Source organism: Vitis vinifera, chromosome 4 (assembly GCF_030704535.1).
Source record: "Vitis vinifera cultivar Pinot Noir 40024 chromosome 4, ASM3070453v1".
In the NCBI taxonomy this organism is placed as follows: Eukaryota; Viridiplantae; Streptophyta; class Magnoliopsida; order Vitales; family Vitaceae; genus Vitis; species Vitis vinifera.
In genome coordinates this window covers 402,170-429,845 of record NC_081808.1, presented here as the reverse complement: position 1 = coordinate 429,845, position 27,676 = coordinate 402,170, and the positions used below count along the sequence as shown (strand labels likewise).

General features: G+C 35.7%; 6 protein-coding genes across 8 annotated transcripts; 3 read left to right on the top strand and 3 right to left on the bottom strand.

Moving 5' to 3' along the window:
* The first annotated feature begins 1,480 nt into the window (after positions 1 to 1,480).
* On the top strand, positions 1,481 to 7,557 carry LOC100261121 (profilin-1). 3 transcript variants are annotated; one of them, XR_009465470.1, is made up of 5 exons: positions 1,483 to 1,781; positions 2,654 to 2,791; positions 3,811 to 3,953; positions 5,269 to 5,688; positions 5,825 to 7,557. XR_009465470.1 is itself a non-coding variant. In XM_019219375.2 (4 exons), exons 1-3 carry the CDS (start codon positions 1,659 to 1,661, stop codon positions 3,943 to 3,945), a joined length of 396 nt encoding a protein of 131 aa, XP_019074920.1. In that variant the 5' UTR covers positions 1,481 to 1,658; the 3' UTR covers positions 3,946 to 3,953; positions 4,045 to 4,294. The 3 variants fall into 3 exon arrangements, 2 of the variants coding, with proteins under 2 accessions (XP_019074920.1, XP_019074921.1); XM_019219375.2 differs by lacking the exons at positions 5,269 to 5,688; positions 5,825 to 7,557 and adding an exon at positions 4,045 to 4,294 and having other exon boundaries at positions 1,481 to 1,781; XM_019219376.2 differs by having other exon boundaries at positions 5,269 to 7,557.
* LOC104878976 (pentatricopeptide repeat-containing protein At3g62890) lies at positions 4,919 to 7,314 on the bottom strand. The gene has a single exon (XM_010649991.3). The coding sequence runs from the start codon at positions 7,312 to 7,314 to the stop codon at positions 5,428 to 5,430; it is 1,887 nt and encodes a 628-aa protein (XP_010648293.1). The 3' UTR covers positions 4,919 to 5,427.
* A 2,160-nt stretch (positions 7,558 to 9,717) lies between the features above and the next one.
* On the top strand, positions 9,718 to 13,373 carry LOC100263004 (early nodulin-93). The gene is made up of 4 exons (XM_002274994.5): positions 9,718 to 9,967; positions 11,019 to 11,080; positions 12,632 to 12,707; positions 12,978 to 13,373. Exons 1-4 carry the CDS (start codon positions 9,865 to 9,867, stop codon positions 13,061 to 13,063), a joined length of 327 nt encoding a protein of 108 aa, XP_002275030.1. The 5' UTR covers positions 9,718 to 9,864; the 3' UTR covers positions 13,064 to 13,373.
* A 17-nt stretch (positions 13,374 to 13,390) lies between these two features.
* LOC132253613 (protein OXIDATIVE STRESS 3-like) lies at positions 13,391 to 14,860 on the top strand. Its single transcript, XM_059736123.1, has 2 exons — positions 13,391 to 14,295; positions 14,386 to 14,860. The coding sequence occupies exons 1-2, from the start codon at positions 13,997 to 13,999 to the stop codon at positions 14,657 to 14,659; spliced, it is 573 nt and encodes a 190-aa protein (XP_059592106.1). The 5' UTR covers positions 13,391 to 13,996; the 3' UTR covers positions 14,660 to 14,860.
* A 158-nt stretch (positions 14,861 to 15,018) lies between these two features.
* LOC100268155 (endoribonuclease YBEY, chloroplastic) lies at positions 15,019 to 21,730 on the bottom strand. The gene is made up of 12 exons (XM_010649990.3): positions 21,272 to 21,730; positions 19,836 to 20,087; positions 19,664 to 19,759; positions 19,053 to 19,230; positions 18,836 to 18,904; positions 18,657 to 18,757; positions 18,309 to 18,401; positions 17,905 to 17,976; positions 16,433 to 16,552; positions 16,296 to 16,346; positions 15,663 to 15,851; positions 15,019 to 15,522 (listed from the first exon to the last, which is right to left on the bottom strand). Exons 1-12 carry the CDS (start codon positions 21,662 to 21,664, stop codon positions 15,355 to 15,357), a joined length of 1,782 nt encoding a protein of 593 aa, XP_010648292.1. The 5' UTR covers positions 21,665 to 21,730; the 3' UTR covers positions 15,019 to 15,354.
* An 826-nt stretch (positions 21,731 to 22,556) lies between these two features.
* On the bottom strand, positions 22,557 to 25,988 carry LOC104878975 (receptor-like protein kinase HSL1). The gene is made up of 2 exons (XM_010649989.3): positions 23,204 to 25,988; positions 22,557 to 23,110 (listed from the first exon to the last, which is right to left on the bottom strand). The coding sequence occupies exons 1-2, from the start codon at positions 25,833 to 25,835 to the stop codon at positions 22,653 to 22,655; spliced, it is 3,090 nt and encodes a 1,029-aa protein (XP_010648291.1). The 5' UTR covers positions 25,836 to 25,988; the 3' UTR covers positions 22,557 to 22,652.
* Between the last annotated feature and the right edge of the window lie 1,688 nt (positions 25,989 to 27,676).

Genomic DNA, 27,676 nt, shown 5'->3' with positions numbered 1-27,676 from the left:
TTTAAAATTTCCGACTTCCGAATTTAATTTCCAATTTCAAAATTTCCAAAATTCAGGTTTATTTATTTAATCATTATTTTCATTATTATTATTATTCCATTTATTTATTTACTTATTTTAAAATTCTATCATGAAGCAGTTCCAATTTTCCGACTTCCGAATCTAATTTCCAACACGAAGAAATTCCGAAAATTCCGTTCATTCATTTAATCATCACTTTCATCACTATTATTATTCTATTTATTTTATTTCAAAAATTCATTCTTTAAACGATTCCAATTTTTCGACCTTCAAATCTAATTTCCAATTTCAAAAATTCCAGCATTCCCATTCATTTATTTAATCATTATTTTCGTCCTTATTATTATTATTCCATTTGTTTATTTCAAAATTCCATTTTTAAACATTTTTTTTTTGAATCCCAATTTCCGAACTTAATTTTCGATTTCTAAAATTCTAATTTCTTTCAAGTTTGACATCCTAAAATTCCAACTCTTAAATTTAATTCCCAATACTTCAATTTTCAAATAAATTTCAAAAATCCAGTTTTCACTCGAACAGTTTTAATTCCGCTTTAGTTTTCAAATAATCTTCTTTTTTTCTCTTAATTTTATATAAGCGTGAATGTCATTTTCATAATTTCAGAATAATGGAATTTGTGAGATTAATTCGTGCAAGATCAATCGGGCTTTGGTGGGGGCCCCACATACGTGATTTTATGATTGATTGTTCTGTTTGTCACGCGCGATTTATTTATCCTGCTCTCCGACATGCATGCTATTATTTCTTAATTGTGCACTAACCTCTCTCTTGATAGCGCATGGTGGCTCGTCGCCCAGGTACGCACCTACTTTCACTCTGGTAATTGTCCAAGCATATTTTGATTCTCACGCGTGCATGATTTATTCTGGGTACTCATTGATCTACTCGTCCATTGCCATGATTGCTTCATTTTATTAGTAGAGACCCGACTTTAGGGACTTAGAGGGGTGCTACGGTCTTTACCGTACCTTCCCGATAAGTAACCTGACCCCCGAACCCGATCCGGTTTTTCACAGACCACCTTTTCCAAAGTAAGGAGTCACACTTAGGGTTTTTCTTTCTTATTTTGTTTACCCTTTTAAAAATAAAACAAAAATAAGTGGCGACTCCAAGTCAACTCTTCTTAATAAATAAAATCATTTTCAAACCAAAATCGAGTTTCGCCATCGAGTGGGAAACGCATTGAGCCGAAATGCGGGGTCCACATTAAGATATCGATATTTTTTCTTGGGCTTCCAACTTTTATTAAAGCAAAAAAACAAAAAAACTCAAAGGGGTCCACAATTTGGCATAAAATTTAGAAAAAATTATATTTATAATATTTTCCTTTATTTTTTGATTATTTTTTATATTAGCAGTCTCATGGGGAAAATGGGGGGAAAAAAAAATTTAACACAAAAATAAATAAATAAATAAAGTAAGAAGGATGACCCACACGTGACAAGAAGAGAGGCCACCAGGTTGGAGAAAGAGGTGTGTCACTGCAGCTGCTTAATCCCTACGCTACCTTCTCAACCTATATTTCTTCCTCCATTTCCACTCTCCTCCTCGCCCGCTTCCTCATCCTCCATCCTTTTATATTCTTCACCACTCCACTTCCCAAACCTTTCATCAAGATGTCGTGGCAAACCTATGTTGATGACCATCTCATGTGCGAAATTGAAGGCAATCATCTCACTGCCGCTGCTATCCTCGGCCAAGACGGCAGCGTTTGGGCTCAGAGTGCCACCTTCCCTCAGGTCTCTCGCCTTTCTCCTTCTTAAACCCTTGACAATTGCTGTTTTTTGTTGATGGGTTTTCTTGATTTTGTCTGATCTGGCTAGGATCCATCTGGGGTTTTGTTTTTTTCGATGAAATCGATAGTGGGTTTCGTGTAATCGGAGTTTTTGTAGTCGATTGTTGATGGGTTTTATTGTGGTTTTGTTGATTGTGTCTGATCTGATTGGGGTTTTAACTGGGTTTTGTTATTGGAAGATGTCTTTGTTGGGTTTCACGCAATCAGACGAACTCTCCTTGTTTCAACAGAAAGTTTTCCAGTGAAAAGGTTTTTCTTTAGAACAACTTTGTTTCAGGTGGGAATAAAATGATTTTCCGAGGAATAATCGTTTGAACTTAAGCGTCTCTACCTCTCAGGTTTAGACGTTAATTCCTTATTTGGCAGTGATTTGGAGCTAAATTGTTGATGGGTTTTATTAATTATGCCTGATCTGATTAGGATTTTGTGGGCTTTTGGTGGCACCATGAGATCAATGATGGAATTGATATAATGTATATAAGCTTCCTTGTATTATATACAGTAGAGATTTTTCCTCTTTTCCTCTATTGTTTGGATGTATTTGTATGTATTGATCTAAACTAAGATGAAGGGATGAAGGGTTACTCATTTGATATTTATTTATATTTGAGTTGATAGTGTACATTGAATATGATTGTTTTAAATAGGTTTATTGTTTAGTCAATTAGCATTTGGCTCGAATGTAGACCCACCCTGCGTTTATGGTTTATTCTTTTTTCATGAACTGGATTGTTATGACAATAGGTATTCTTTTTCAATCTATTTTATTTGTTTGCTGAACTTGCATTGTTTGCTTCTATTTTGATGGTGCTTTAGTTCAAGCCCGAAGAAATTACTGCCATAATGACTGATTTTGCTGAGCCTGGTACGCTTGCACCAACTGGCTTATACCTTGGTGGCACAAAGTATATGGTGATCCAAGGTGAACCAGGGGCTGTCATTCGAGGCAAAAAGGTGAGCATTTTGCAACATATCCATGTATGCAGTTATGTTACAGATGAATTTGCACCTGCTTATTTTCCTAGGTGATCAGTCACTGCTTTATGTACTGTTTGCCTCTTAACTTTTCTCATTTTCAACCACATTCGATTGATCACATCAGTTTTGCTATTTTGATCAATCACTGTCCTTTTAGAAGTGCTTTGACTACTTTCAGTTATAGTTGACTGGTTTGTTGATGATGCAGTCTCTTTCACTTCTATATTATTATGTAATGAACTGAGTTTGCAGGTTATGTATAATACGATCAACTATTCAATTAAAAAAAGCCTTGTCCTAATTATTTTAAGTCATATGCAAATCCCTACCTTTATGCTGGATGGAGCATTATAAGTTAAAACATATAGCATCAATGTTTTATTGTCCCAAATAGAAATTACCCATAAAAAAATGTCCCATATAGAAATTGTTGCCTCTTGAATATAGTGATAACTCAGAACTAAATTTCTTGGTTTATTGCAACTACTTCTTTGTATAGTCAACCGGATTCCTAGCAGATCATTGACAAAAGTAAACAACTTCTATACTATTTTGTTTTAAACAAATGTTACACATAGTTCTTCAGGATCTTATGGATCTTCTATTTGTTCTACTCATTTAAACTGCAACTCTAATTTTGTTATGGAAAGATGCCTTTATGCTTAGTTCCAGGGTGAAGGTTATTATCGTGGTATCTAGGACTTATTATAGGAGCTTTCAACTTGTGTATACATGAAGAAAGGGCTACAATACCTGAGTGTCACTGGGCTTTCTTGAACCTTTTGTGTAGAGAACTGTTAACTGTTCATTTACGATATGCTGCTTATGATGATTAATCTTTTTAAAAGTTAATAACATGATATGGTTATGTTTTCATACTCATCCTGATAAACAATTCCTGCTTTTGCTCTCACACCCACACATTTTGATCAATGATAGGTCTTGTGTCTTTTTTCCCATGTGTTCCTGATGAGTGAAGTGATACTTATTTTCAGGGCTCTGGTGGTGCCTGTATTAAGAAGACCATTCAGGCTTTGATCATTGGTATATATGATGAGCCTCTGACTCCTGGTCAGTGCAACATGATTGTTGAAAGGCTGGGTGATTATCTCATTGATCAGGGTCTTTAGTTGCTTCGGTATGTTGTTTATTTTATCTTGAACTTTGAAATTCTTTTTACTTTTTTTGGGGAGCTTGCATGTACCTACCTGAAGTTGGAATTGTTGCAGTTAATTAGTATTTACATAATTTCAAGTCATGGAGAAGTCAGTGTGGGAACAAAGGTGTTTGCAACTTGGAAAGTGATACATATGGCCTCTTATATAAACTATTTTCTTTTGTATCCTCCCGCTTGATGGGATTATGTTGATTTCTAGTGGGATGTTATCTATTTGGAGTTTTGGTCTTTTTTTTTTTCCTTGAATGGGAGTATTTCCTCAGTTGTACTTATTAATTCTATCTGAAATTTATTTGGGAATATCTACCTTGGTGTTTATAAGCCATCCATTAACCTTGGAATCTGCGATTAAAAATGGTATTTGAATGTATGGTGTAGGAAAGACGCCTAGAGAATGTGGTAAGTCTGAATGCAGAGTGAATCCAAGGAAATATGAGAGTTTTTCCATTGAGCTATGTTTCTCCATAATTCATAGACTATATTGTTGATATATTAACCCAGGTATAGCTAAGTGGTAAGACCCATCAGATGAATAACCCCGGGTATTGTATTGATTTAATCCCATTAACTGCTGTTTCCCATGTTCAGTTCTTTCAAAAAATTTATCATTTGATTAAATGAGTCATTATACAGACAAAATCTTGGTTCAGGTGCTAGTTTAGAATATGAATAATCAAATATTTGATATTCTAGAACCTGTTAAGGAGGAAAAATATTGGTTTTGTTGGTTGGTCTGGTTGATAGATCCATGCATTAATCAAAGAAAATACAGCTAGGTGCTTCAGGGATGGCATAAACATGATATTTGTAAATCATGAATTTCATTGAGAATTGCCACCACTAAATCAACAATTGCTGGGAGCATGCGCAAAACATCATGTAAAATTAAAAGCTATGTGCTTATTTGACAATGTTTTTAAAAACAGTTTTCATTTGTCCCCGGAACAAAATTACCTGGGAGCTCAAATATGTATTAAAAAAAAATGGTTTTCTTGCTTACTTTTTATAAAGCTATCATGCATTTGTGTGCAATACAAAAAATAATAGAATATATCTTATTTTTTCACTTGTTGCTCAAAAAACTCTGAAAAAATATATGAAAAGAGCTCAAAGTATTGTAGGACTGTAGCATATAACAATCCTTGCCTGGCTGAGCAACGAAGTAGTCCACATTCTGCAAGTGCTATTGAGGAAGCAGTTGATAACAGTGCCCTGATGACAGCTTGGGAATTATATTAACTCACTCCCCCTCTCATGCATGGGTCTTTTGTTGCAGGAAAGTGTGGTAGTTTCTTCAGGCAATCCTAATGAAAGCAATCCCATCTCAGCAATTAGTAGCTGGCTTACAACTGCTATAACACCCCCATGCCACAGTGGATATGAAGTGAGAAACAACCACCTCCTTTACACCCCCACGCTCGACTCTTCACATTTCCTACCAATAGTCACTGCAAGAACATACCCCATCTTTAAAATGATGGAAGCGGCTACGATCCCGCACAATAATCTCCCGCTTCACAATCCCAGAAATTATCTTTGCTGCATCATGACAGTCATTACAAATTCGTAGATTCTTAACAACTCGAATTGTGGTTCCTTCACTAGTGCTGATAAGCCCAAATGCAATTGCCAACTTCTCACTGTGAATTGACAAAGCATCCTCCTTCTCTTCTTCATCAATGCTATGCACTACGAGGTCAGTTTTGGGTTTGTACCCAGCTAGCTTCATTTTCCACATTAATTCTCTTATCATTGAATATATCTTGTTAGACTCTGGGTGTGATAAATCTCCCATGAAGAACTCATGTACTGTGTTGTCCACCTCTATCCAGCTGCATCCAGGGGTTTTCAGCACCCCATTCTCTCGCATTCTCAACCTGCACTTTGCAGCATCATCTAATCTACCCATTGAAGAATAAACATTGGCGAGATAAACATAGCTTCCAGAATGGTCAGAATCTAGCTCAAGAATATGTTGAACGACTCGCTGTCCTCTTCCACTGTCCCTGTAAATCCGACAACCACCAAGCAATGCACCCCAAATTATGACATTGGGTTTCATAGGCATTGAGCTGATCATATCCTCTGCTTTGTCGAGTTCACCAGCACGGCTGAGAAGATCAACCACACAACCATAATGTTCAACCTTTGGGCTGACTCCATACTCCTTGTCCATAGTATTGAAACAATTGAGCCCCTTCTTGACCAACCCTGCATGAGTACATGCTGTTAACAATCCCATGAAAACAACATCATTTGGCTTTTCTCCACAGTCCAGCATTTCATAAAAGCATCCAAAAGCTTCATCTGCATGTCCGTACATGGCCAACCCACATATGATTATACTCCATGAGATCACATCTCTCTCTTCCATCTTATTGAATACCCTTCTAGCCTCCGTTATGCATCCACACTTTGCATACATATCTGCCAGTGCATTCCCCAAGAACAAGCCCAAGGCCATCTCTCTCCGACTGATAAATCCATCAATCCACTTCCCCAGATCAAGTGCACCAAGATGCGCGCAAGCCGGCAACACACTAACAAGGGTAACATCATTTGGCACCACACCACCGAATTGTTGCATCATCCGGAACACCTCAATAGCATCACTGTACTTCTCATTCTGTGCATACCCTGCAATCATGGCATTCCAACAAACCACATTCCTCTCCGGCATCTCATCAAAAAGCCGCCGAGCATCCTCCAATCTACCCATCCGCGCATACCCGCTTATCAACGTCGACCAAGAAACGAAATTCTTCTCGCGCATCCTATCAAACACCCATCTAGCGTCGTCCGCACACCCACACAAGCAATACCCAGAAACCAAAGTGTTCCAAGAAACCACATCTCTCACAAACATTTCATCGAACAGATGCCGTGCAAGCAAAAGATAACCCGCTTTGAAATACATATCTATGAGCGAATTCCGAACAAAGAGATTGGATTCAAACCCTTGTTTGGTGACCATGGCGTGGATTTTCTGGCCGTTGACAACGTGGGCAAGGCCAGCACAGGCCTTGAGCACAGAAGTGAAAGTGAACTCATCTGGGTTCGGGGCATTGGGCGATGAAACTTGGTGGTTAAAGAACTGGATTGCATGGAACCAGTGACTGTTTTGAGCTAAAGCTTTGAGAGTGGCGTTGTGGGCGAATATATTGGGGCTGGCGAGGTGGGCGAAGATGAGAGCGGCCTGGCGCACGTTAGCGTGGTCGGCGCAAGCGCCAATGAGCTTGACGGCGATGAGGTTTGGGTCGACGACGGAGGAGGGGATTGGAGAGGTGATCAGCTGAGCTTGGATTTGGAGGACCTGCGCCATTGTGAGGTGGCCGGCGCATTTTAGCAGGAGACTCGTGAGTCTCTGGTGGCGGTGGTGGTGGTGGAGAGCCACCGTGGGCTAGCTCTCTGGGTTGACACGGTTACTGAATCAATAATAGGGCGCTGGTTCCTTTTCTTTCCACCGTGTCATTGGCTATTATTAGAACAACGATTGCAGGGTTGGTTGGTTCGAACAAATTTTGGCGCGCAATAAATAAACACATCTTTATATATATATATATATTTTTTAAATTTTAGGTTATATTTTCTTATTGTTATTATAAATGATTATTATTATTATTATTATAGACTATCCTGACAGAGAGGATAAAAAAGAAAATGACATAGTACCAGAGAAGATAAAAAAAATAATAAAATTAACATATCATATTTCATGTTTGATTGGTTATATAGTAACATGAATTAACTTTATTTTATATTTAATCTAACATATAATATAATGTTTGTATAAAAAATTTTCTATTTGTTAATTATTTTTCAAGGACATTAATGGTTGTATAAAAAAAATTTCAAGAAATTTCATAGTATTATCTTTGAATCGGTTTCCTCCTCCTAATGACAGGAAAAATTATTTCATTAAAGTAATAATTTGCACGAGAGGTCATATTGATTTTCATGGGTATAGATAACAAATTACTAAATAATATATGTCTACATGACTTGTAATATGTTGATGTATAATTATTTATCATCATATTGATTATATTAGATTCTTTTGGATATGATAGAATGTAAATAGTCATTCACATAAAATTTTATATTATTATTGACATAATTTTATCTCTTCAGGAATTCGTAATCAAGTTTACTTGATGAATATTAACATCAACTATTACGGACAATATACGATACAAATATCTTAAAATAAATCTACTTGATATTATAAACATATACTAATAAATATGATATGTGCATATATTAAATAATAATAATTTTTTCATAACATAGAAGGTGCAATTTTAGAAGTTTCAACCTCCATAGCTCAAAGATGATAATGAGGAGATAATCAAATTAGGTTTCAATCACAATAAATTATAATTATCAATAATTCAATTCAAAAAATGAAAAATATATAAAATTAATTTCAAGCTATTTTCTCACATCCCTTATGTATTATTAATTTTAAGCTATTTTAATCATGAATATTATTAAATATATATATATATATATATATATATTAAATGGAAAAGTATATCCTAGAATTTATATATATAACCAAACACAGCCTCAAAATTAAAATAAAGTAAAATGAAGACATTATTATTAGTATTGTGCTTATTTGGAATAACATTTAGCTCCTTTTTAAAAAATAAAATTTAAAGCTATATTTTACAGACTCCCCATAAAAATTTTCAATGTTGTACAAAATAAATTAGTTTTCAAATTATTATGTTTTTTTAAAATATGTTTTATATTACTTGTAATTTGAAAAGTTGAATAAAAATTGGAGTGTTAAAATGTATTAAATTTATAAAAGAAATAGTGCTATATGAAACATTTTGAAAGAAAATCACAACGGGATATAAAAAATTGATTTTGATAATATCGAATTATAAAATAAAAAATTATTTATTAGAATTTATTTGGAAATAATTTTAATTAAAATATTTTTTTTTAGTTTATCACACTATTATTAATAGCATCTTATATTTGGAATGTTTTCTTTTCAGGAAAAATCAATCTAAGTGTTTGAATATTAAAAAAAGAAAAAAGAAAAAATGCATTTTAATAGTGATTTTGATAAGGGGCTATATGAAAAAACACTTATAAAATAATCATCAAAAAATGATTTTCTAAATTTTGAAGAATGGCTTTTGAAAGTATGACAAATGCCTGCTATATAAAAAGTACTTTTGGATATCAGAAAATACTTACAATCTTTTCAAATTCATTTCTAATAAATATTATATAATTTTTTTTAAAAACATTTTTATGAAAGTATTATATATTTAAAATATTTTAATTAAGAGAAAAGGAGTTATGTGTTTGGACAAAAATCACTTAAATATAAAATTGAAAAGTGATTTTAAAAGGTACGTGAATTATGAAGAACCCGTTTAATAGTGATTCTATAAAACGCTGTTAATATTTTTAATATTTAAAAAATTTTATAATTTAAATGTTAAAAATATTATAAATATTTTCTAAAATTCCTTCAAAACATACTTAAAATCACTGTAAAATGCTGTTACCTTTTGTTTATTAAAATGTTTTCAACCAAAAGCGGTTTAAAGTGTTTTTGACATGATTTTGAGAAGTATTCATAATATTTTTAATATTTGAAAAATAAAAATTTTAAAGTGCCGTTAAAAACACTTCCCGAACTACTGTATACTTTCCACAGAATTCAATGGCCACCTGATTTTGTTGTATGCCACGTGGCTAGAAAAAGGGAATTAGGACACGGCACTCGAAAGGAAATAAATATCTGGGTTTCTGCACGCAAATCACACAGAATCAAACGAAGCAAACCCGAAGGGCACTTGGAATTCTTCAATTTGCTTTCGTAACAGAGAAAAGACACAGAGGAATGGGATTTGGATCAGAAACTGGGGATATTTCGACGCCCAGAAAAGCTGGGTTTCCCTCTATTGCAGAAAGTCGGAAAATTGTCCGAGCGGAGTGTGTTCAAGGTTTGATTGGCTCGTCCGCTGTGTTTTCTCTTTTTCGGTTGCTGAGAAAATGTGGGACAAGGTTTGGGGTCTTAAATTTTTTGCATGATTTGATTGTTATGGACTTGGGGGAGAAAAAGGCTCTCCCTGTTAGACGGGTTGACTCTCGTCATTTTTGGGAATATTATGATTTTATTATTATTCTTATCCTAGTCTTGTATGGGCTGTTCCCCTCTGAATTTGTCCGAGTTGAACAAAGGTTCTGTCTATATATGTGTGTTTTATTGTATGAATTCAATTTAGGTTCTGTTTGGATACTGGGAAAATGTAGGAGAAGAAAGCAAAAAAAGTGTTTTATAGATTAATTAGGACTTGAGGGGGATCAAAGGTTTCGCACTTTAGCTGAATTGTATCGTTTCAATTTTTGGAATAGAGAAATATCATAAAATGTCAGGATATAGATTTTCTTGGTTTTAGAAATTTTCTGAGTTTTCTCAGAAGCCAAAGAGAGGGTTAATTTGGATTCTTTACCGCTGAAGTTGATTGATTTCTTCAAATGCAACAATTTGGCTTGGTCTAGTCGAGGAAGACTATAAAGACTGAAATTTCTCTTCTTTTTTCGTTTTCCTCTGTTTTCTCAATGAACCAATCCAAGGTTAGGGTTTTGATTTTACTTAAACATAATTTGGTCCCTATCATTCTTATAGAGCCATTTATTATAGGGTCTGGCTACAATACTGATTTGGTGTGTGCTGAAAAGTACGACCTGATTAGTTGTGCTTATAGATTTAGATATCGTTTTGTACAAAATTTGATCACATTCTTTTTTACCTTGGTCCCATTATTTGTGCCTCGTCCCATTCTTTGTACCTTGGTCTCATTGTTTATACGTCAGCCTAGATTTTATTATGTATTTTCAACAATCAAGATGAAATGTTTGGTATCTTGGATATCTTAAACTTTCTGTATATTCTAGTTTATTTTCTTGTCTTGTGTTGCGGTTATCCATGTATAATGCAATTCATTGAGTGCTGTAATCAGATGATAACCTATTTGTATGAATAATTTGCAGAAGGCGTTCGTGAAGCAACCAAGGCAGCTGGCGTTGCAGCAGTTATCAGTACTGTGGCAACAGTATGTGATTCTTTCCTTATTTTTGGCAATTTATTTTGGACATGTTTTTAAAAGATTTCTTCATGGATGTTAGAGAGTTGGATGATCCTTGTGAACAACACAGAGATGTTAATAGCTGGTATAGTATGGAGGTAGACTAATCAGGCTACACTGTCATGTAGCTGTTGTTATAGGGAAAATGAAGGATGTCGTGGAGAGGTAGAGAAGATAGCCTTCTAAAGTGTGATGTAGAAAATGTGGCAGGAAATTATTGCTTTTTTTTTTTTGGCACATGAGAATTTTCTCCCCTCTTATCCTTCTTGATGCTTTCTCTAATTTCTCTGAAAGTATTTGTCTCTATCTTTCTCCTTCCATCTTTGCTGTAATCCATCCTAAAATATGCACTATGGTTCATTGTATGCACCTTTTTTTTTCATTTGTTCTTGTTTTCCAATCATCTGCCCTCATAAAATAATTTGTTCTCCTTCCCTTGTGGTTTCTTCATCTGAGTCACTTTTCTTATTTCTTTAAAAAAGGTTGAAAAGAAGGAAAAAATGAAAAGAAAGAAAACATGCGCTAAATCTTCTCCTCGCCTTTACTTTTTCTTTCCCCCGTTCTAACAAGTTTCAGGTGCTTCTCCCCCATCCTTTTGTATCAAACTTGCTATCAAGACCATCACATAAATTTAGTCTCACTTGCTGCTTATTGGGGCCTTAACTTTTACATAGCCAATTATCAAGCCCGGAGAAATGAAGTTTGTATTAGATAGACAATCATTGCTTTGTATTAGATAGAAAATCATTGCCAAAAATTTAATAAATCTTATTAAACATGAATTCTTTAGAAACTGTTATTTTTGCTATTATATCAAGAATGGGAGTTAAGATGCCAAATGTTTTGCTGCTAACAACTAACATCTTGCAGTGTCACTGACAAATGGGGTGTTGATGTAGGATGCTACCATGGTAGGTACTAGTGATCAATTCATTATGGGTGGTTTTGTTTATCCCATTATCTTATGTCCCGTCATTGCTTATACTGTGCTTGGTGTTAGTCGGTTAGCATGATATCCATTTATTAAGAGAGGGAAACCTGTTTTTGTAATCTCTTTGGTCTAAAGTAGCCATTGCTCAGCAACTTGGCAGTGCTTTAAACTATTTGGCCTTCTGCAATTTGAGCTATGGTTTGCAGGCTATGTGGTGTCAGAACCCATTGAAGCACTTGAAAAAGGTGCCTGCAGTTGATTTTTTCTCTTCTTTCAAAAAAAATAGAGATTAAGCAATAATGAAGATTTTCATCGTCTCTACGATTGTAACTTTGCTAATCCAGAAGAAAAAAAGAAAAGAGAAAAAAGATTTTGCATTGTGCTTTGTGGTCCTGTTAGGCCACATGTACGTGCACTCCTGCAACTAGAATGAAAAGCAGTTGTTTTGGTCTTGGCATGGGAAAAGGTGCCAAGATTACTGATTGAAGCCTCAGGTCCCTGCGTAGGTCATACCTTGCTTCTTTCTGAATGGTATGGCAGATTGGCATCTTTATTTGATGTTGTTTTTCCTTTATTCATATTCTCAGCTGGGAGCCGTTCGATATGTTCCTTGGGTGAAGCAGCATATCAATTATACTGGTCGGGCACTCATCATTTCTGCAGGTATGGTGCTGAATTCATTTTTTCAAATTGCTTTTCCATGTTTTTAAAGAGTTGGAAACCATTGTTGGTTGGGGTTCCATGAGAGAATATCTCTTTTTTTCCCTGCCTACAAGAATTTTTTCCGTTTGAAGTGTAGAGTTCTAGTTTTTGACTTATCCTATATGATGTCTGATTAGATATGCCACTGAAATTTTGTTTATTGTTATTGAATTGTCTTTTGTCATTAGTTTTGTAAACATTAACCATCTATATTTGTTTGATGATTTACAGCATCTGTTGCTGCATTCTTCATTACAGCTGATAAAACCATCTTAGAGTGTGGGAAGAGGAACACAACTTATGATAAACCAGTGTGAGAAGCTGGATTTGATGTAGTGCAGCTGTTTAGTCCTGACGATGTTTTGTACATGATGTTGCAGCTTGTACTGGTCCAACTACCAATGTTTTCCATTACACGTTACAGACTTCTTTTCCCTCGGGTGAGCAAGAGAAGACGGGCAGTTCTTAAGAGAGCTCTAGTTTCCCCTTCTGGGCCATTCTTGAATGGATTCCTGGCGCCATTATATTTTTAGTAGTTTTGCATCACAATAGATAATAAGACTGGGGGATGCTCACTGTTTTAGGACGCTTTTGATTGGATTATTATGATGACTGTGCCCTTGTTTATTATTGTGTTTTTCTTTTTCAATAATCTTTTGGCTCTCAATCACCCATATGGTAAAGGAAAGCTAAAACATTATTACCATTTCCCTTAGGGTTGTTTCTTTGGCTTTTCAATAAAAAGAACATGTAGTCAATTAAAACAACTCTGGCAGCAGCCTTCAATCAGCACTACGGTATAAAATGATCTGGAGTCTCGTAGTTGTTCAAAAGGAGTAGTGCCTCTCTGCTCTCTTTCAGGTGGTTATGAAGGTATATATGTCTACTATATGCCTACATTCCAGCAGAAAATCCTCTTTTCAAGACCTTCCCAAATAGAATAATCTCTTCAATCAACGAGTGTGGCTTAAAAAATGGAACAGGAATGGCCAATAGGGTATGGGCCTTGGACAAAAGCCAACCCTTTTCTCCAAATGGGATCTGACGTGATTTGCACATAACCCTGCCTAGATAAAAAGCATCTCCATTCATTTCATGTCTTGGTTGAGCACCAACAATATCTTGATCCTTTCTAGAGGATTTCTCAAGAAGTGTAGGTCAAAAGGATAGTTGCCTTGGAGACCCTAGGGCCTAGTAGGATATTACTATTCACATAGAGTAAGAATCCAGAGACCATCTTCTTCAATAATATGAGAAACACAATGAGTGCAGGTAGAGAAAGAGTGTTTCGGGATCAAACCTCAATTGCAGTCCATGTTAAGGATGCCGTGCTTGATCCTTGGAGCACCAAGAAGGGCAACTGTAATATCTGCAGTGCAGAATCACCAACATCCAGCATTGGATATTCAACTAGCTCCATTGGCTCAACATCTTTATCAGACTTGCAAGATGATGCAACATCATCAATGCCGTTGTCGTCTTCATCATCCTCGCTTGTGAATGGGCCTTTATATGAATTATCAGACCTAATGGCCATACTCCCAATCAAGTGAGTGTCATTAACAATTCCAATTATCTAAAGGAAGCATAAAAGCTGCAAAGATAATCCGTACTATCCATACTTTCCTTTCATCTGCAGGAGAGGTCTATCCAAGTACTTTCAAGGGAAGTCAAAGTCCTTTACATCTCTATCAAATGTAAGCTGTATCGAAGATCTAGCGAGGAGAGAGACTCCTCTAAGAAGGAGAATGAAGTCATGTAAAAGCTATGGAGGTGGTTTAGATATCCATAAATCATCATATGCCCCTAAACCTATCCTATTAAAGAAGTCGGCAAAGGGTTCTTTTCCATCTTTGCAAGCTATAAGAGGGGGTTGCAGGCCACCTCCTGTTCCTGAACATAAGAGCTTTTAAATGTAAGTAAAAACCATGAGGGTATGAGAATTGCATTAGAGAAAAGTATTTTTCTGTGGCTTTTGTATCAGAAAGAGAAACAATTCAATGAATTTGGTTTCTGGGTTCTGTTTGGCTTGAAGGTGTGGAATTTAGAAAGCTGGGCAACATGAAACTCTATCTCTTGTAAGTTCAGACAGAAAGATTGGACACCTTAGCTTATATCACTTCACCCAAGGCTCAGATAGAGATTTTCAGTTCTACCAGCCATTAGAAGACATTTCCCTTAATTTTACTTCCAAACATCGTCTTCTAAATAATATGCAAGTGGGGCCATAAGACTTCACAGTTGAACATTCTCCATAATACAAAGCAGAACAAAACTCAAATAATTCATAACTCTATATTCAAGATGTCTTAATTTCCTTGTTTCTCCTTTTCTAAATTGTTGAAATAGGGTCACATTGAATAAGAGTGTGTATAAATTATTGACAGGATTTGTAAAATGAGGACTGAATCACAATTTTCACTAAGCAAGGGGAAAGGCAAAGCTTCTCTCTCTCCCCTTTTTTTTTTTTCCGTATCTGCCAAGCTCATAAAGAATCATTCCTTTCAAAGAAAAATAATGATAAACAAACAATAACAACAGCAGATTGCATCTCATGACATGGATACCAAGCGATGCAAGTCCATTCCAATTGCTCGGTGCTTGAACCTCAGAATGCATACCGGTAGATAGCATCAGCTACACCATCTTCGTCATTGCTGGGACCAATCACATTAGCCACAGCTTTTGTCTTCTCCGAACCATTACTGAGAGCAATGCCTAGAGAAGCTAATTCAAGCATTTCAATGTCATTTTCTCCATCACCAATAGCCATTACCTAACAAGCAATGTGTCAATCAGAGGTTTGGTTACATAATATCATCATATTTCAATATTCTTTAGCATCCTTTTTGATGAGGTAACAAAGACCAAAAAAAAAAAACAGAAAATAGAGATCTAAAATTTGCTGGTCTGTACCTCCTGTGCTGGCACATTCAAATGATCAAGTAGCATTCTTACTCCACTTCCTTTTGAGGTTCCTGGGGGGACGATTTCAAGCATGTCTGCCTGTGATTGGACAACATTAGCACGACCTCCAACTGCTTCTGACCAGTATGGCCGCAGAGCAGTAGCCACTCCCTCAGCAGTGTCTAAGAAAAGCACTTTCTGTAAAACCAAAAGGCTCAGGTCATTACAAGAAGTCAGAACATAGCCGAAGCAGCAAGCATACTAAATATTAATTTGGCTTGAGACTGGGCATGATCGATTGCTAAGCCTGAGCAATGATATTTTGATATAACAAACACACATAACACACACTGTTTGCTTTTTAAACTAGAAAGAAGAAAAGGGCAATATAAGGAACTAGCATTGTTTGGATATACTTGAAAAGTGAAGCCATGCTCAGACTCACAAAAAGATTTCAATCAAATTAAACATAAACATTTTTAATCAATTGAAAGAGAGTAATCATTGGGAGCCAGCAATTAGACACAATGGTCTATCCAATTGCTTGACTGTCAGACTTAAAGTGTATCTCAGTCTCTGATCAGGAGGATGGTGTAATTGGATTAAGTGAAACTGTATATCTTCCAATTTTAAATGCCATACCTGTATTTCAGCAATGGCCAAGAGGTGTTCAACTGAAGGCATGATCTCTGCCTGGAAAGACATTTCATGCAGATTATTTAATACAAAAAACGCACAAGGTGATGTACTTAGGAAAAAAATATAATGGTATCGGGCACCTTTGGCTCATGATATACAGTGTGAAGTGACTCAACAAGAGGGTGATCAAATAGTGTCAATAAACGATCCTCACTGAATGCAACAAGAGGAACTTCACTCTTGCAAGAGTAATGAAATGCCTGCAATTTAGATCATAAGAATATTTTTTATGTAAGATGGGGAATAAGAATAAAAGTCACTCTTGCATCATAAGGATATTCAACAGTTAAAATTTTTAATTATTGAACCATATAACAGTGAATGCACGAAGTTCTGGTGGATAAATAAAAAAGTTGCTAGAAAATTGATTAAAAACCTTTTTTTTTTTTGTTTTTTTTGATAGGTAAACAGAGCTTGTATTAGAAGCGCCTAGAAGTGGCAAAAATAGTACACATAAAGTACACAATCAGAACACCCAAGGAACTAGGCAAAGAAGACAAAAAACCTTTCCCCCTAACTAGACATAGCCATTCTATAAAATCAATCATAGACAAAATATGATCCTCTATAAACACCCTAGCCCAATTTACAAGAGTATACAAAAAAGAATGTTTTAAAGCTTGGTCGGACCGTTCAATAGAATTTAGACCATCGATCTGATGAGGGTGAGCTTTTTTGCTTGGGAAGTGTCTTGGAACAAAATTTCGACCATCAATCAACTCAAAAGGAGGGGATGAAATATGTTGAATAGGTGCTACTTGTGTAACGAGAAAGAGGAAACCAGTGATCATTTAATCTTGTTTTACAAAAAGGCTACAATGCTTTGGAGTTTGATTTTCTCCCTTATTGGTGTGCAGTGTGTTTTGCATTCTTCGATTAAAAGAAATTTGCTTGATTGGCATGATGCCTTTGTGGGTAAGAGAAGGGAGAAGGCTTGGAGGGCTGCCCCTTTATGCTTAATGTGGACTTTATTGATGAAAAACATACAAAGCAATGTTCTTAAAATATACATTAAAGGAAATATTTCTATCTTGAAATACAATCCTTTTCAGCAAAGGTGCAGCATGTGGTTGAAACAGAAGTATGGAACCCTTATTTGGTACAATGCCAATCTCATATCCAAGTCCAGGTACAAGAAGCTGCAAAAATTTTAATTCTAGGTTTCTTCCCACTGACCTGAACTTGCTCAGATCTGAGACATTCAGTACTGAGCATACATTACTTACCAAAATGAAGTCAATGATAACCAGTGGTTTTCTTGAATTGAATGAGGTTCATTGCCTCAAAAAGAACATAGAATTGACATATAGATCAACTTTCCCAAATTTTGTACTGCTGTTTCTCTTTTCTGCTTCCAATAAATAACTCCAAACTTCGAGGAATGCATGACAGCCCACAAAGTGGGTTCAAATAATCACCAACTACCTTTGAATGAGTCATCATGTTTAACTCCAAACTTCCTTTTTTTCTTAAACATAAAATATGGCAATAAATGAAGTAAAAACTTGATCCCATGAGAACAGGCTATAATACCCAGTATAAGATATATTACCTCTCTGCAGACATCTGGATCTAAATTCCTTTTAAAAATTTTCCGACCTTGTCTACCATAAACAAGCAGTCCCTGGAATGAGTATAGACAATACAAATCAAATCCTATGGTAAGCAAAATCAATAACTCAAGACAAAAGACAAAGAACATTTCAAGAACATGATCTATGATAAGTGACATTGAAATTCCGTCATTGATGAATATTTTGCACATGAATATTACATGTGGTATGCAGATGCTCAAATAGAGAAACATGTGATAGAAAAACTCTTCAGGTAGAAGGCAAGCATGTTCTGACAAGAAGTATCACTCAATACTAAGATTTATAACTTTAAAGTATGAAGTGATTGCTAAATGCAACCAGCATGCTGAAAGATGAAAAGAACTAAGGGGAAAAGGTAAACCTGTATGAAAACCCCAGGGGAGAACTCTGAAATAACTCCATCTTTTCCAACTAAATCTACTGCCTTTAATGCAGTTATCACAGCAGGACGAGCCTGTTACAAAAGATGAAATTAGCAATTGATGATCAGAATATTTGTCAAATGAGTAACACTGTCCAAAAGAAAAGAAAACAATAAAAAAAAAAAGAGATGATGCAGCAACAACATAATTAAAAAGGAAAAAGAAGGAAAAGGTGTAGGAAGTTTTCAGCTTGACATAATCCAGCATGAAATAGAAATCATTTATAGAATGCAGTTCCAATAGCCAATAAACTAAAAATAAGAGGGTAAAATTTAATCCATTCTCACTTTTCCAGTAGCTACTACCACTTTAACACCCCTTGACAAGGCCTCCTTCAAGGCTTTCGTGGTAGTTGCAGTAATTTGACTTTTGCTGTTCAGCATTGTACCTAGTGTTAAAAAAGAACCATGATAAGCTGGTGAAAGAACTAATGGGATGGTTAAAGGTATTTCAAGAGTTGTCTCACCATCCACATCACAGAAGATATAGCTGAACTTTGGTTTATAGAAACGTAGACTACCTTCTTTTTTCCTGTCTTTAAACAATTCACGTGTAAGATTCTCTCACTGCAATATTATATATGTCGTATCATAGTGTCAAAAGAAATAAAGAATTATCTAACAAATATGATGATTTATCATAGAAGAAGGTTATAATCATGAATTGGTAAATAGTGAAATTACCATCTGAATTTTCTGTATGAGAATTGCCATCAGTTTCAGCATCATATGCACTCTGAATCAAACCTTTCCCCTTCCACCCAAGACTCTTCAAAAGAAGTTCTTCCTCCTTTTCCATTTCCACTTCGGCCTCATCACTAATCTCGTGATCAAATCCCAAAAGATGCAACAACCCATGGACCTGCAAATACGAGTTTACAAGAAGCTGAAAACAGAACAATCTGGTTCCTATATATCCTTTTCTTTTATTGCATTTTGTTCCTACACAACTTTTTAAGTAATTAAGATTGGAAGTTGAGTTTCAAACTTCCCCAAAGAAAACACTTCCGTCCTACTCCCCAGGCAGAATACTTCCTTCACAAGCCAAAATTGTACTGCACTTTCTTTCAGAAATCTAAAATTTCATTTTTTTTCAGCCTAGATATACGATTTTTTGACAGATAACCAAAGCCAATGAACTATTGAATCACATACAATCAAAGAAAGAGAAGAATGTGAAAGGCAAAGAAGGATGCTATCTATGTGGAAATCTTGTGAAAGAGAGCAAACATCCTAGCACTGAAGCAAACACTGCAAGAAAATAGAAAATACTAACTAAAATACGATTAACCAACCATGAGGATGCGTATCTCATCAAGAAGGGTATGACCTCTTTCTTCTGCTTGTCTTGCAGCAGTCTCAACAGAGATTACAATGTCCCCTAACATAAGCTGCAAGAAAGATAACCGAGTATGTCAAGTGTTTGTAACTCAAGAAATATCTTCTGGTTAATAATTGATTTCTTACAATTGGAAGCTTAAGTTCAGGTATATGTTGTGACATGGACAGAACATCAGTGGCATGGTCCTCATCCCTCCATTCTTTGTTGAGTTTGCGAATGAACTCATCATTGCAAAGAAGTACAGACAACTCAACATTTTCAAACCCACCAAGATCACTTATTGTAGTATCTCTTGTTTTATACTCTGAATCTTTTATACCTTCAAATGCTAACTTCATTGCTATTGGAACATCTAGACGAAGCATCTCTGCAATATTCTGCAAAATGTGTAAAAATGAATAATTCACTAATAAAGAAACCAAATAATTAATAGCAAAGGGAACATATAATATGAAAAATGATTTCACAAACATGTTTTCCCCACTCAAAGAATTGAATTCTTTGGCAATGGAGGAAATTAATCAAATTAAGATTGCAAAACTTCCAAGAAAACTCAAGCATGATTTTGGGTTCAAAGATATTCAGGGAGTTAAATCTGCTTTTGAAGCCACCAAGGTTTAAATAAAAAATTCAAGTTTAAACTAAATAAACATTTACTTGTACACTTGATGTTTTTTACATTGATATTTTATGAATTCATTGCTAACCACCTCCCAATAGATCCTATAGTGCATCTACACAATCTCACTGAATCTAACAATTTAGGTTTGGGTGAATTGATCAAGGTAACACCATATTTCCTATTCAATGCAATTAGGAGAGAATATTACCTCAATTTCAATTAATCAATTCACTAAAAAAAACTTTCATCCTTTAGATTCAGTTGTCTAAATTCAATATGAATCTTGTCTCTAGTTCCTTCCTCCAGGAAGAAAGAAGGAAACTAGCCGCTCATGTTTGGAGAATTGGTTTTACAGAGCATGTTTGGCTTGCAGGAAAATAAGAGAAAACCACAAAGAAAATGAAACAATAAACTGCACTAGGAAAATAGCAAAATTCAAAACCTTGAACCAAGCCTCAAAGCTGTAAGGAAACAAGTCATCATATGCATTTGTCGCTAATAACAATAAACAAGAAACAACTCTCAACCATGTATATAACTTTCCAGGTTATCCTGACATATATTTCAATAAGACTACCATTGATATTATTGAATTGCAAAAATTTTTTCACACGTGCTATAGTTCGATTTTAGAAAGCTATAATATTTGTTCCGAAACCCTGCTCCTAACATGAGGGCAAGTGACAACAATCCCAAAATCATTATCCTCTGAAGCTTCAGTTCCATAAACATGGTGTTCATCCACTCACATATAATGTAGTTTGTTCTAATTGAGAAACAGGAATCAGTTCAAACAAATTGAAAGGATAAATAGTGTATACGTATGGTGGAATTCTATATGCTTCTGTTCTTATATAAGCAAAATCCAAGCCAAAACTATATGAGAAACTCAATGGCACCATTTTTTTTTAGCTATTTCGCATTTGTATAGCAAAATACCAAAATTTCAGGATCGTCAGGCAGTTCTTCTTCGATGCAAATCTTGACGCCGAGCTCCAACTCCTTTGCCTTACTCTTGGCCGGCCGCCGCCGCAGCTTCCGGTACCCCCTCTGCGAAGCCAAAATCCTGCCAAACCGTTTCGAAAACCGCTCATTTTCTCGGCACACGAGACGAAACGCCGCACCGAATATAGAAGATTTCGGAGAAGGAGAAGAGATTTGGAAAGGGATCGAAGAATGAGAGAAGCTCAGATTGGAGACGAAGGCGGCGGATGGAGGTGAGGGGCAGGGAAGGGGGGAAGCGTGCGAGAGAACACGCGCCATTTGGTGGTGGTGGTGAAAGAGAAATGGAGGGCGGAGAGTACGGCGGAGAGGATATAGAAGTGGAGGCATTCAGGTTGGAGAAAGCTTGAAGGTTGTGCTGACAGGGACATGAACAAGGGGTAAAATATGAACCGTTATACAGATATATATATATTTTAAATAATTATTATTAATTTTTAAGGTTCTCAAAGGGGGAAAATAAGGAAACACTTCAGCCAGTTTTCTAAAAAGTCAAAAATGAAAAATAGTTGTATATAAAAGTTTTCAAAATATTTTTTTCATTTATTTTTGTGAGTACCTTATAAAAAAAATATTTAAAAACATATTAAAATTGTTTTAAAAATTAAAAACTCTCTAAAAACTATTTTAATAAAAAATATTTATCAAATATATTTTTAAAAATGGTAGCAAAAAATTTACTTTTCAATTAGTGATCTACAAAAAGGTTCGAATTATAATTTTATTCAAACAAAACCTTAATTTTCATTCAACTATAATAAAATCTTCACTTTTATTTATTTTTTCGGTGGGTAGAAAAGTGACAGCCTCTCCCAATTATGGGTGGCAACAATGCTGAAGATTTTGCACCACAAAAAAAGGACAAAATTTTGTCATAAACTGTCGGTCTTCTTTATTCTTCAATAATGAAATCAGCAATTTAATCATACATCTCAAATATTGATACTGACTTTCAATTCTAGATTTTTTCTTAAAAAAAAAAAACAGAAACCAAAAAAAGATTTGATATCAATAAATTGTTTTTATATGTTTTGTTTTTAAAATAAAGAATAAATACTTTTTTTTTTTTTTGCTAATTATTAACCATATTTGATTTTTTTTCTTGTGTTTTTATATTAAACCAGACAAAAAGAATTATTTTAGTTGAGATTTTTCTTTCTTAGTATTTTTTTAGAATGTAATTTTAATGCTTGGTGCTTGAAAAATTTGAAGAAACAACGCATATGGACAATCATTTGCATACCACTTTGTACAATTCCTGCATCCCAGCTGCTTGTCCATCATACATTTTGCCGGGGAAGCCAGCCATTGGGTTAATTTACAAGCGGTAAATTTTGAAGCTGGGGTGTACATCGTCATCCTCATTGTTTGATCCCTTGTCGCTATGCTTGTTAGTAGCGGGGTAAGTGCCATTTTGAAGTAGGGGTGCAACTTCATGGTCCTTTTTCTTTCTTCCATGCCCCTCCTGAGGATTGCACTGTCGAAGAATTTCCAAAACCTCTTTCATTGTTGGCCTAGTGGATGGTAATGTGGTAGTGCACATGAGGCCTAGAGTGAAGAGAGTGGTCACTTGTGCTGTGTCACATTCTTCCTTGATCTCCTCATCCATCACTTCCTCAATGGTTTTCTCTTCTCTGAACTGATCCCATGCCCATTCTACAAGGCACATGTGCTCGTTCCCGCTGTTGGGTTCTCTCCCCGTCACCAGCTCAAGCAAGACTACTCCAAAGCTATATACATCGATCTTCTCGTTCACCTTTGTTGTATAAGCATACTCTGTCATCCAAGTATACAAGAATTGTATGATAAAAATTATCTATAAATTATGGAAATGAAAACATGTGGAAAAGAGGGCCTTGATGGTCTTACCAGGGGCAATATATCCGTAAGAGCCTGCAATTCCTGACATGGTGTCGGCCTCTCCTTGCTTGACCAACATCTTGGCCAATCCAAAATCCGCAATTTTCGCGTTGAACTCAGCATCTAGCAAGATGTTGCTGGACTTCACATCTCGATGTATGATCGGGGCAGAACAGTATTCATGCATGTGGCGTAGGCCTTTTGCAGCTCCGATGGCAATCTGCAACCTTGTTGGCCAATCCAAGACAAAGTTATGGACTGAACTTGTCATGGACGATGTTCTCTGCTTCTTCCCATGAAGCCATCTATCCAAACTCTGACTCTCCATGTACTCATAAACAAGAAGGCTTGAACTTTCATTTGATATGCAGCACAACAACTTCACTATATTGGAATGGCGTATGGTGCCCAATATCTCGACTTCTGCTATGAATTGTTTCTGAAGCTTGTGATCCAATCTCCTGTTATTACAAATCCTTTTAACTGCTAGGAGTTCACCAGAACGGTTATTAGCAATTCGGTATACTTTCCCTGACCCACCACGTCCGATCAAATTATTTTCTGTCAAACCGGACAATATGTTATGTTCATCGAAATCCAGATTTTGGAATCGAGTAAGCTTCCAAGTTGTATGGTCTCGACTGTGATTCTTCCTGTGATAGTCTCGAACCATGAACAGGGTAAAGAAAACAACAACTAGGAAACCAGATAGAGCGAAAATTAGGATCATAACGAGATATTTGGTTGACAATTTGTCGGAGTCAACGACTTTGACATCACATCTAGGGAGTTTTAAAGTGCCAACATTGACACACAGCTTGGGATTGTTCAAGAAACTGTGTTCATATCCTCCATATTGAAACTCAATGGGGACCATCCCAGAGAGTTGGTTGGACGAAAGATCGAGGATATTAAGCTTCAAATGACCAAGTTCAGAAGGAATTTGACCTGAGAACTGGTTTTCTGACAGGTCAAGGTAAGTAAGGCTAGTTAAAGAACCTAATGCCTTGGGAATTAGGCCTGAAAGTTTGTTTCTTGAGAGATTCAAATTAGTGAGTGACTTCCATGAGATGATCTGGGATGGAAGTTCACCCGAGAATTGATTCCCGTTAAGCAACAGAATAGAGATGTTCCAAAGACTGGTCAATTCCACTGGAATTTTTCCTGACAACATATTGTTGTTGGCAATGAGCACACCTATGTTCATCCAAGAAGAGATTTCAGCAGGAATTGGACCAGAAAACTTGTTGTTACTGATATCCACTCTGGACAAATTCCTTGCCAATCTACTTGGAAGTGCCCCCGAGAATGAATTTCCAGATAACATCACCGATACCATGTCCGGGGATGTCCAGATGCCGGAAGGAATCTCGCTTGAAAAGCAATTGTTGGAAAGCTGAATTGTGAGCAAACTTGTGCAATTCCCGAGGGACTTGGGCACTTCCCCGCTGAGATTGTTGTTGGAAACAACCACTCCAAGCAAAGCCCCCCTTGCGCATAAATGTTGAGGTAATTTCCCGCTTAGTTTATTCTCGGAAACCTCAAAGCGTTTGAGCTCCGAATGAAGGCCAAATGCTGGAGGCAAAACTCCACTCAATTGATTGCTAAAAACTTTGAAGGTTTCCAATGTAGGAATGAGGCTTATATTTGCTGGTATCTCTCCTGACAACTGATTCCAGAAAAGATTCAAACTCGTCAAATTTTGTAGCTTCCCGAAACCCGTTGGTATCGGCCCCGTCAAATAGTTCTTGGAAAGATCAATTTCTTTCAAGTTGAGAGCTTCTATGGTCATAGGAATGCGGCCGGACAATCTATTATTGAATAAATACAAATTAGTCAAATTCTTCAACATAAGCATGCCTCCTGGGATCGTGCCTTCCAATTTGTTGAGTGAGAGATCCAAGTGTTCCAGACTCCATAGATTGTTGAAGCTCTCCGGTATTTCCCCGATCAAATTCGCCTGTTTCATCCACAGATACTTCAGCTTCTTCAATGCGCCAAACTCCTTTGGAAGGGCTGAAGGCAGGAATTTGTTATTATAGGCCATGACCAAATGTTCAAGATTCGCCAAATTACCAATCTCCTTTGGCCAGGTGCCGTTGAACTCGTTTTGGACCAAAAACAAGTAGAACAGCTCCCGTAGCCGCCCAATTGCTGTAGGAATATCTCCAGAGAAATTGTTTGCGGTGAGGTCTAGGTACCGAAGACGTGAAAGTCGATCAATATCAGCTGGAATTGGACCCACGAAGGAGTTTTGCAACAAGAGCAGATACTCAAGCTTGGAACAATTGAGAATATCCGGGAACTCACCGGGAATGTAATTGTTGGAGAGGTCAAGTATGATGAGGTTCTTGAGGTCACAAATTGTGGCTGGAATTTTCTCTCTGATGGTCTTATTGTGGAGCGAAATTGCAATGATGGTATTGTTGGTGCATGTAATTTCCGGCCAATCACAGGGCGAGGATGAAGAATTCCACGATTGGAGTGACGGTGGATTGCCCAGTTGTTGTTTAACGTCTAGGAGGATTGATCGTTCATCATGCAGATTTTGGGAAATTATTTGAAGGGGTAAGAAGAGGACTAGGAGGAGAAACAGAGCGGGGAATGAAATTTTGGCAAATAAAAATAGTGGTTTCGACATCACCGGCGTCTCTGTGAGGACACTGAGGAGGGAGGAAGATGACTGGGAAAGAGATGAAAACCAACGGTTCAATTTCAAACTGTGGTGGGCTATCAGAATTTATTTGATTGGATTTTACAAATTGACCAGTGTGTTGGGATTAATTACGAAGGAGCCACGAGTCCACGACCAATGAACGGGGTGTTTTGAATATATTAATATATAAATACATGATTATAAAGAAAAAGTGGATTCGAAAGTCAATGTGAATGGTCAGTACCAGTGGGCCGTGGCTGCTGGTTGCTCTTCGTCCACTAAGAAAATTCATTTCACAATTATGATTCCGATTGACTTATGGCAGTGTGACCTCAGCATTTTCTTTTTATATATTTTCTCTCATTTTCCACATCACTTTTACTTTTAAGTCCACGCTCCTTCAACTGTCGTGTCCTACGTTGCAGTGCCGGAAAATCTATTGCAACTAACCATAGAAAGAAGGAAAATTCTAGCCCATCCAGCGTGAGTGTAGGGCAAAGTTTAGATGATTTCACGATGATAAATTAATATTTTTCAAAAATAAAAGTTAAAAAATAATATCTAGACATTTTTTTAAACTTGATTTCTATTTTCTTTAAAAATAAAAACAGAAAACAGAATAAACAAAAAACAAAATAATAATAATAAAAAAGAGTGTGTTTGCACGCTCTGTTAAAGGACGTGGAAGTAGCAGCAGCTTGCGTGAACAAAACGGGGGAAGGTTGCTTTCACAAGTCTTCATATGGTCCAAACAAGGAATAGTACGCGTGAACAACGGGGGAAGGTTGCTTTTACAAGTCTTCATATATTTTATATATATATATAGAAAAATTAGAGAGAGCGTGTTTGCCACACTCGGTTGAATAATGTGGAAGGAGGGATTCCATGAAGCTTATCAGGAAAATGGGGCCACCAATTGCTAAAGGTTGCTTTTCTAAGTCTTCTGTAGTCCGAAATATCATAAATAACTGTGGAAAATGCCCATTGACTAGTCAAAAAAAATAAATGGGAGACTGGTCATTGCCTCCACGTTCAGGAACAACATTGGTTGCTCACCTAACTACTTTCACACGGGATTTGGGAAGACTCGGGGTCACGGCATTCGGCGATAAATGTTTGTAGTGATTTTAAAAAATATTTTTAGTTTTTTATTACTTAAATAATAATTTTTTTTAAATGTTAAAAAAATTAAAAATATTTTTAAAAATTTATTAAACGAATTTTTAATTTATAATCACATGATATATTTTAATTTTAAGAAAATATCAATAATTCATATTTTTTTCTTTTAAATATATATATATACATATATAATAATACTCATGTGAAATTAAACGTTTTTTTTATATAACAATATTAGATGATAAGTGAACATGTGTTGATGTCAACTATTATGAAATGGAGTATGTTTTTAATCATACTTAAGCATTTTAATTTTTTTTTCCTATAACTTATTATGAATAAAAAATCACATAAAATATTATTTTTTAAAAATTATTTTACAACATTTTTATAGCTTATTTAAGTGAAAATTGGATGTGTAAAGAAATTAATATGCATGAAATATAATTTTATAACCTTTAATTACCATTAATTACATAGGTAAATGATAAAAATAACAGTAAAAAGTAAAAACATCTCAAAGAATTTTTCTTTTGCTTAACTAAAAGTTTTAAAAATGTTATAATCATCTTTCCTTTTATTAATTTTTTATGACATATAATTTTCAAATTTGGTAATTGCTTCTGTCTCTTTTATTGTTAAATATAAAAGTTAATAACAATTCCAAATAACCCTTATACTTTGATATGTGAGTGACTTTGAGT

Coding starts and splice junctions, on each gene's coding strand:
- LOC100261121 (XM_019219376.2), top strand. CDS start 1,659: ATGTCGTGGCAAACCTATGTTGATGACCATCTCATGTGCGAAATTGAA. Junction 1,782..2,653: donor AGAGTGCCACCTTCCCTCAG/GTCTCTCGCCTT, acceptor ATGGTGCTTTAG/TTCAAGCCCGAAGAAATTAC. Junction 2,792..3,810: donor CTGTCATTCGAGGCAAAAAG/GTGAGCATTTTG, acceptor ACTTATTTTCAG/GGCTCTGGTGGTGCCTGTAT.
- LOC104878976 (XM_010649991.3), bottom strand. CDS start 7,314: ATGGCGCAGGTCCTCCAAATCCAAGCTCAGCTGATCACCTCTCCAATC.
- LOC100263004 (XM_002274994.5), top strand. CDS start 9,865: ATGGGATTTGGATCAGAAACTGGGGATATTTCGACGCCCAGAAAAGCT. Junction 9,968..11,018: donor CCGAGCGGAGTGTGTTCAAG/GTTTGATTGGCT, acceptor AATAATTTGCAG/AAGGCGTTCGTGAAGCAACC. Junction 11,081..12,631: donor TTATCAGTACTGTGGCAACA/GTATGTGATTCT, acceptor TCATATTCTCAG/CTGGGAGCCGTTCGATATGT.
- LOC132253613 (XM_059736123.1), top strand. CDS start 13,997: ATGAGAAACACAATGAGTGCAGGTAGAGAAAGAGTGTTTCGGGATCAA. Junction 14,296..14,385: donor ATGGCCATACTCCCAATCAA/GTGAGTGTCATT, acceptor TTTCATCTGCAG/GAGAGGTCTATCCAAGTACT.
- LOC100268155 (XM_010649990.3), bottom strand. CDS start 21,664: ATGCCTCCACTTCTATATCCTCTCCGCCGTACTCTCCGCCCTCCATTT. Junction 16,553..17,904: donor ATCCAGATGTCTGCAGAGAG/GTAATATATCTT, acceptor TCTAAATTGCAG/GCATTTCATTACTCTTGCAA. Junction 15,523..15,662: donor TGAATGTGCCAGCACAGGAG/GTACAGACCAGC, acceptor ATTGCTTGTTAG/GTAATGGCTATTGGTGATGG.
- LOC104878975 (XM_010649989.3), bottom strand. CDS start 25,835: ATGTCGAAACCACTATTTTTATTTGCCAAAATTTCATTCCCCGCTCTG. Junction 23,111..23,203: donor TTACGGATATATTGCCCCTG/GTAAGACCATCA, acceptor CTTGGATGACAG/AGTATGCTTATACAACAAAG.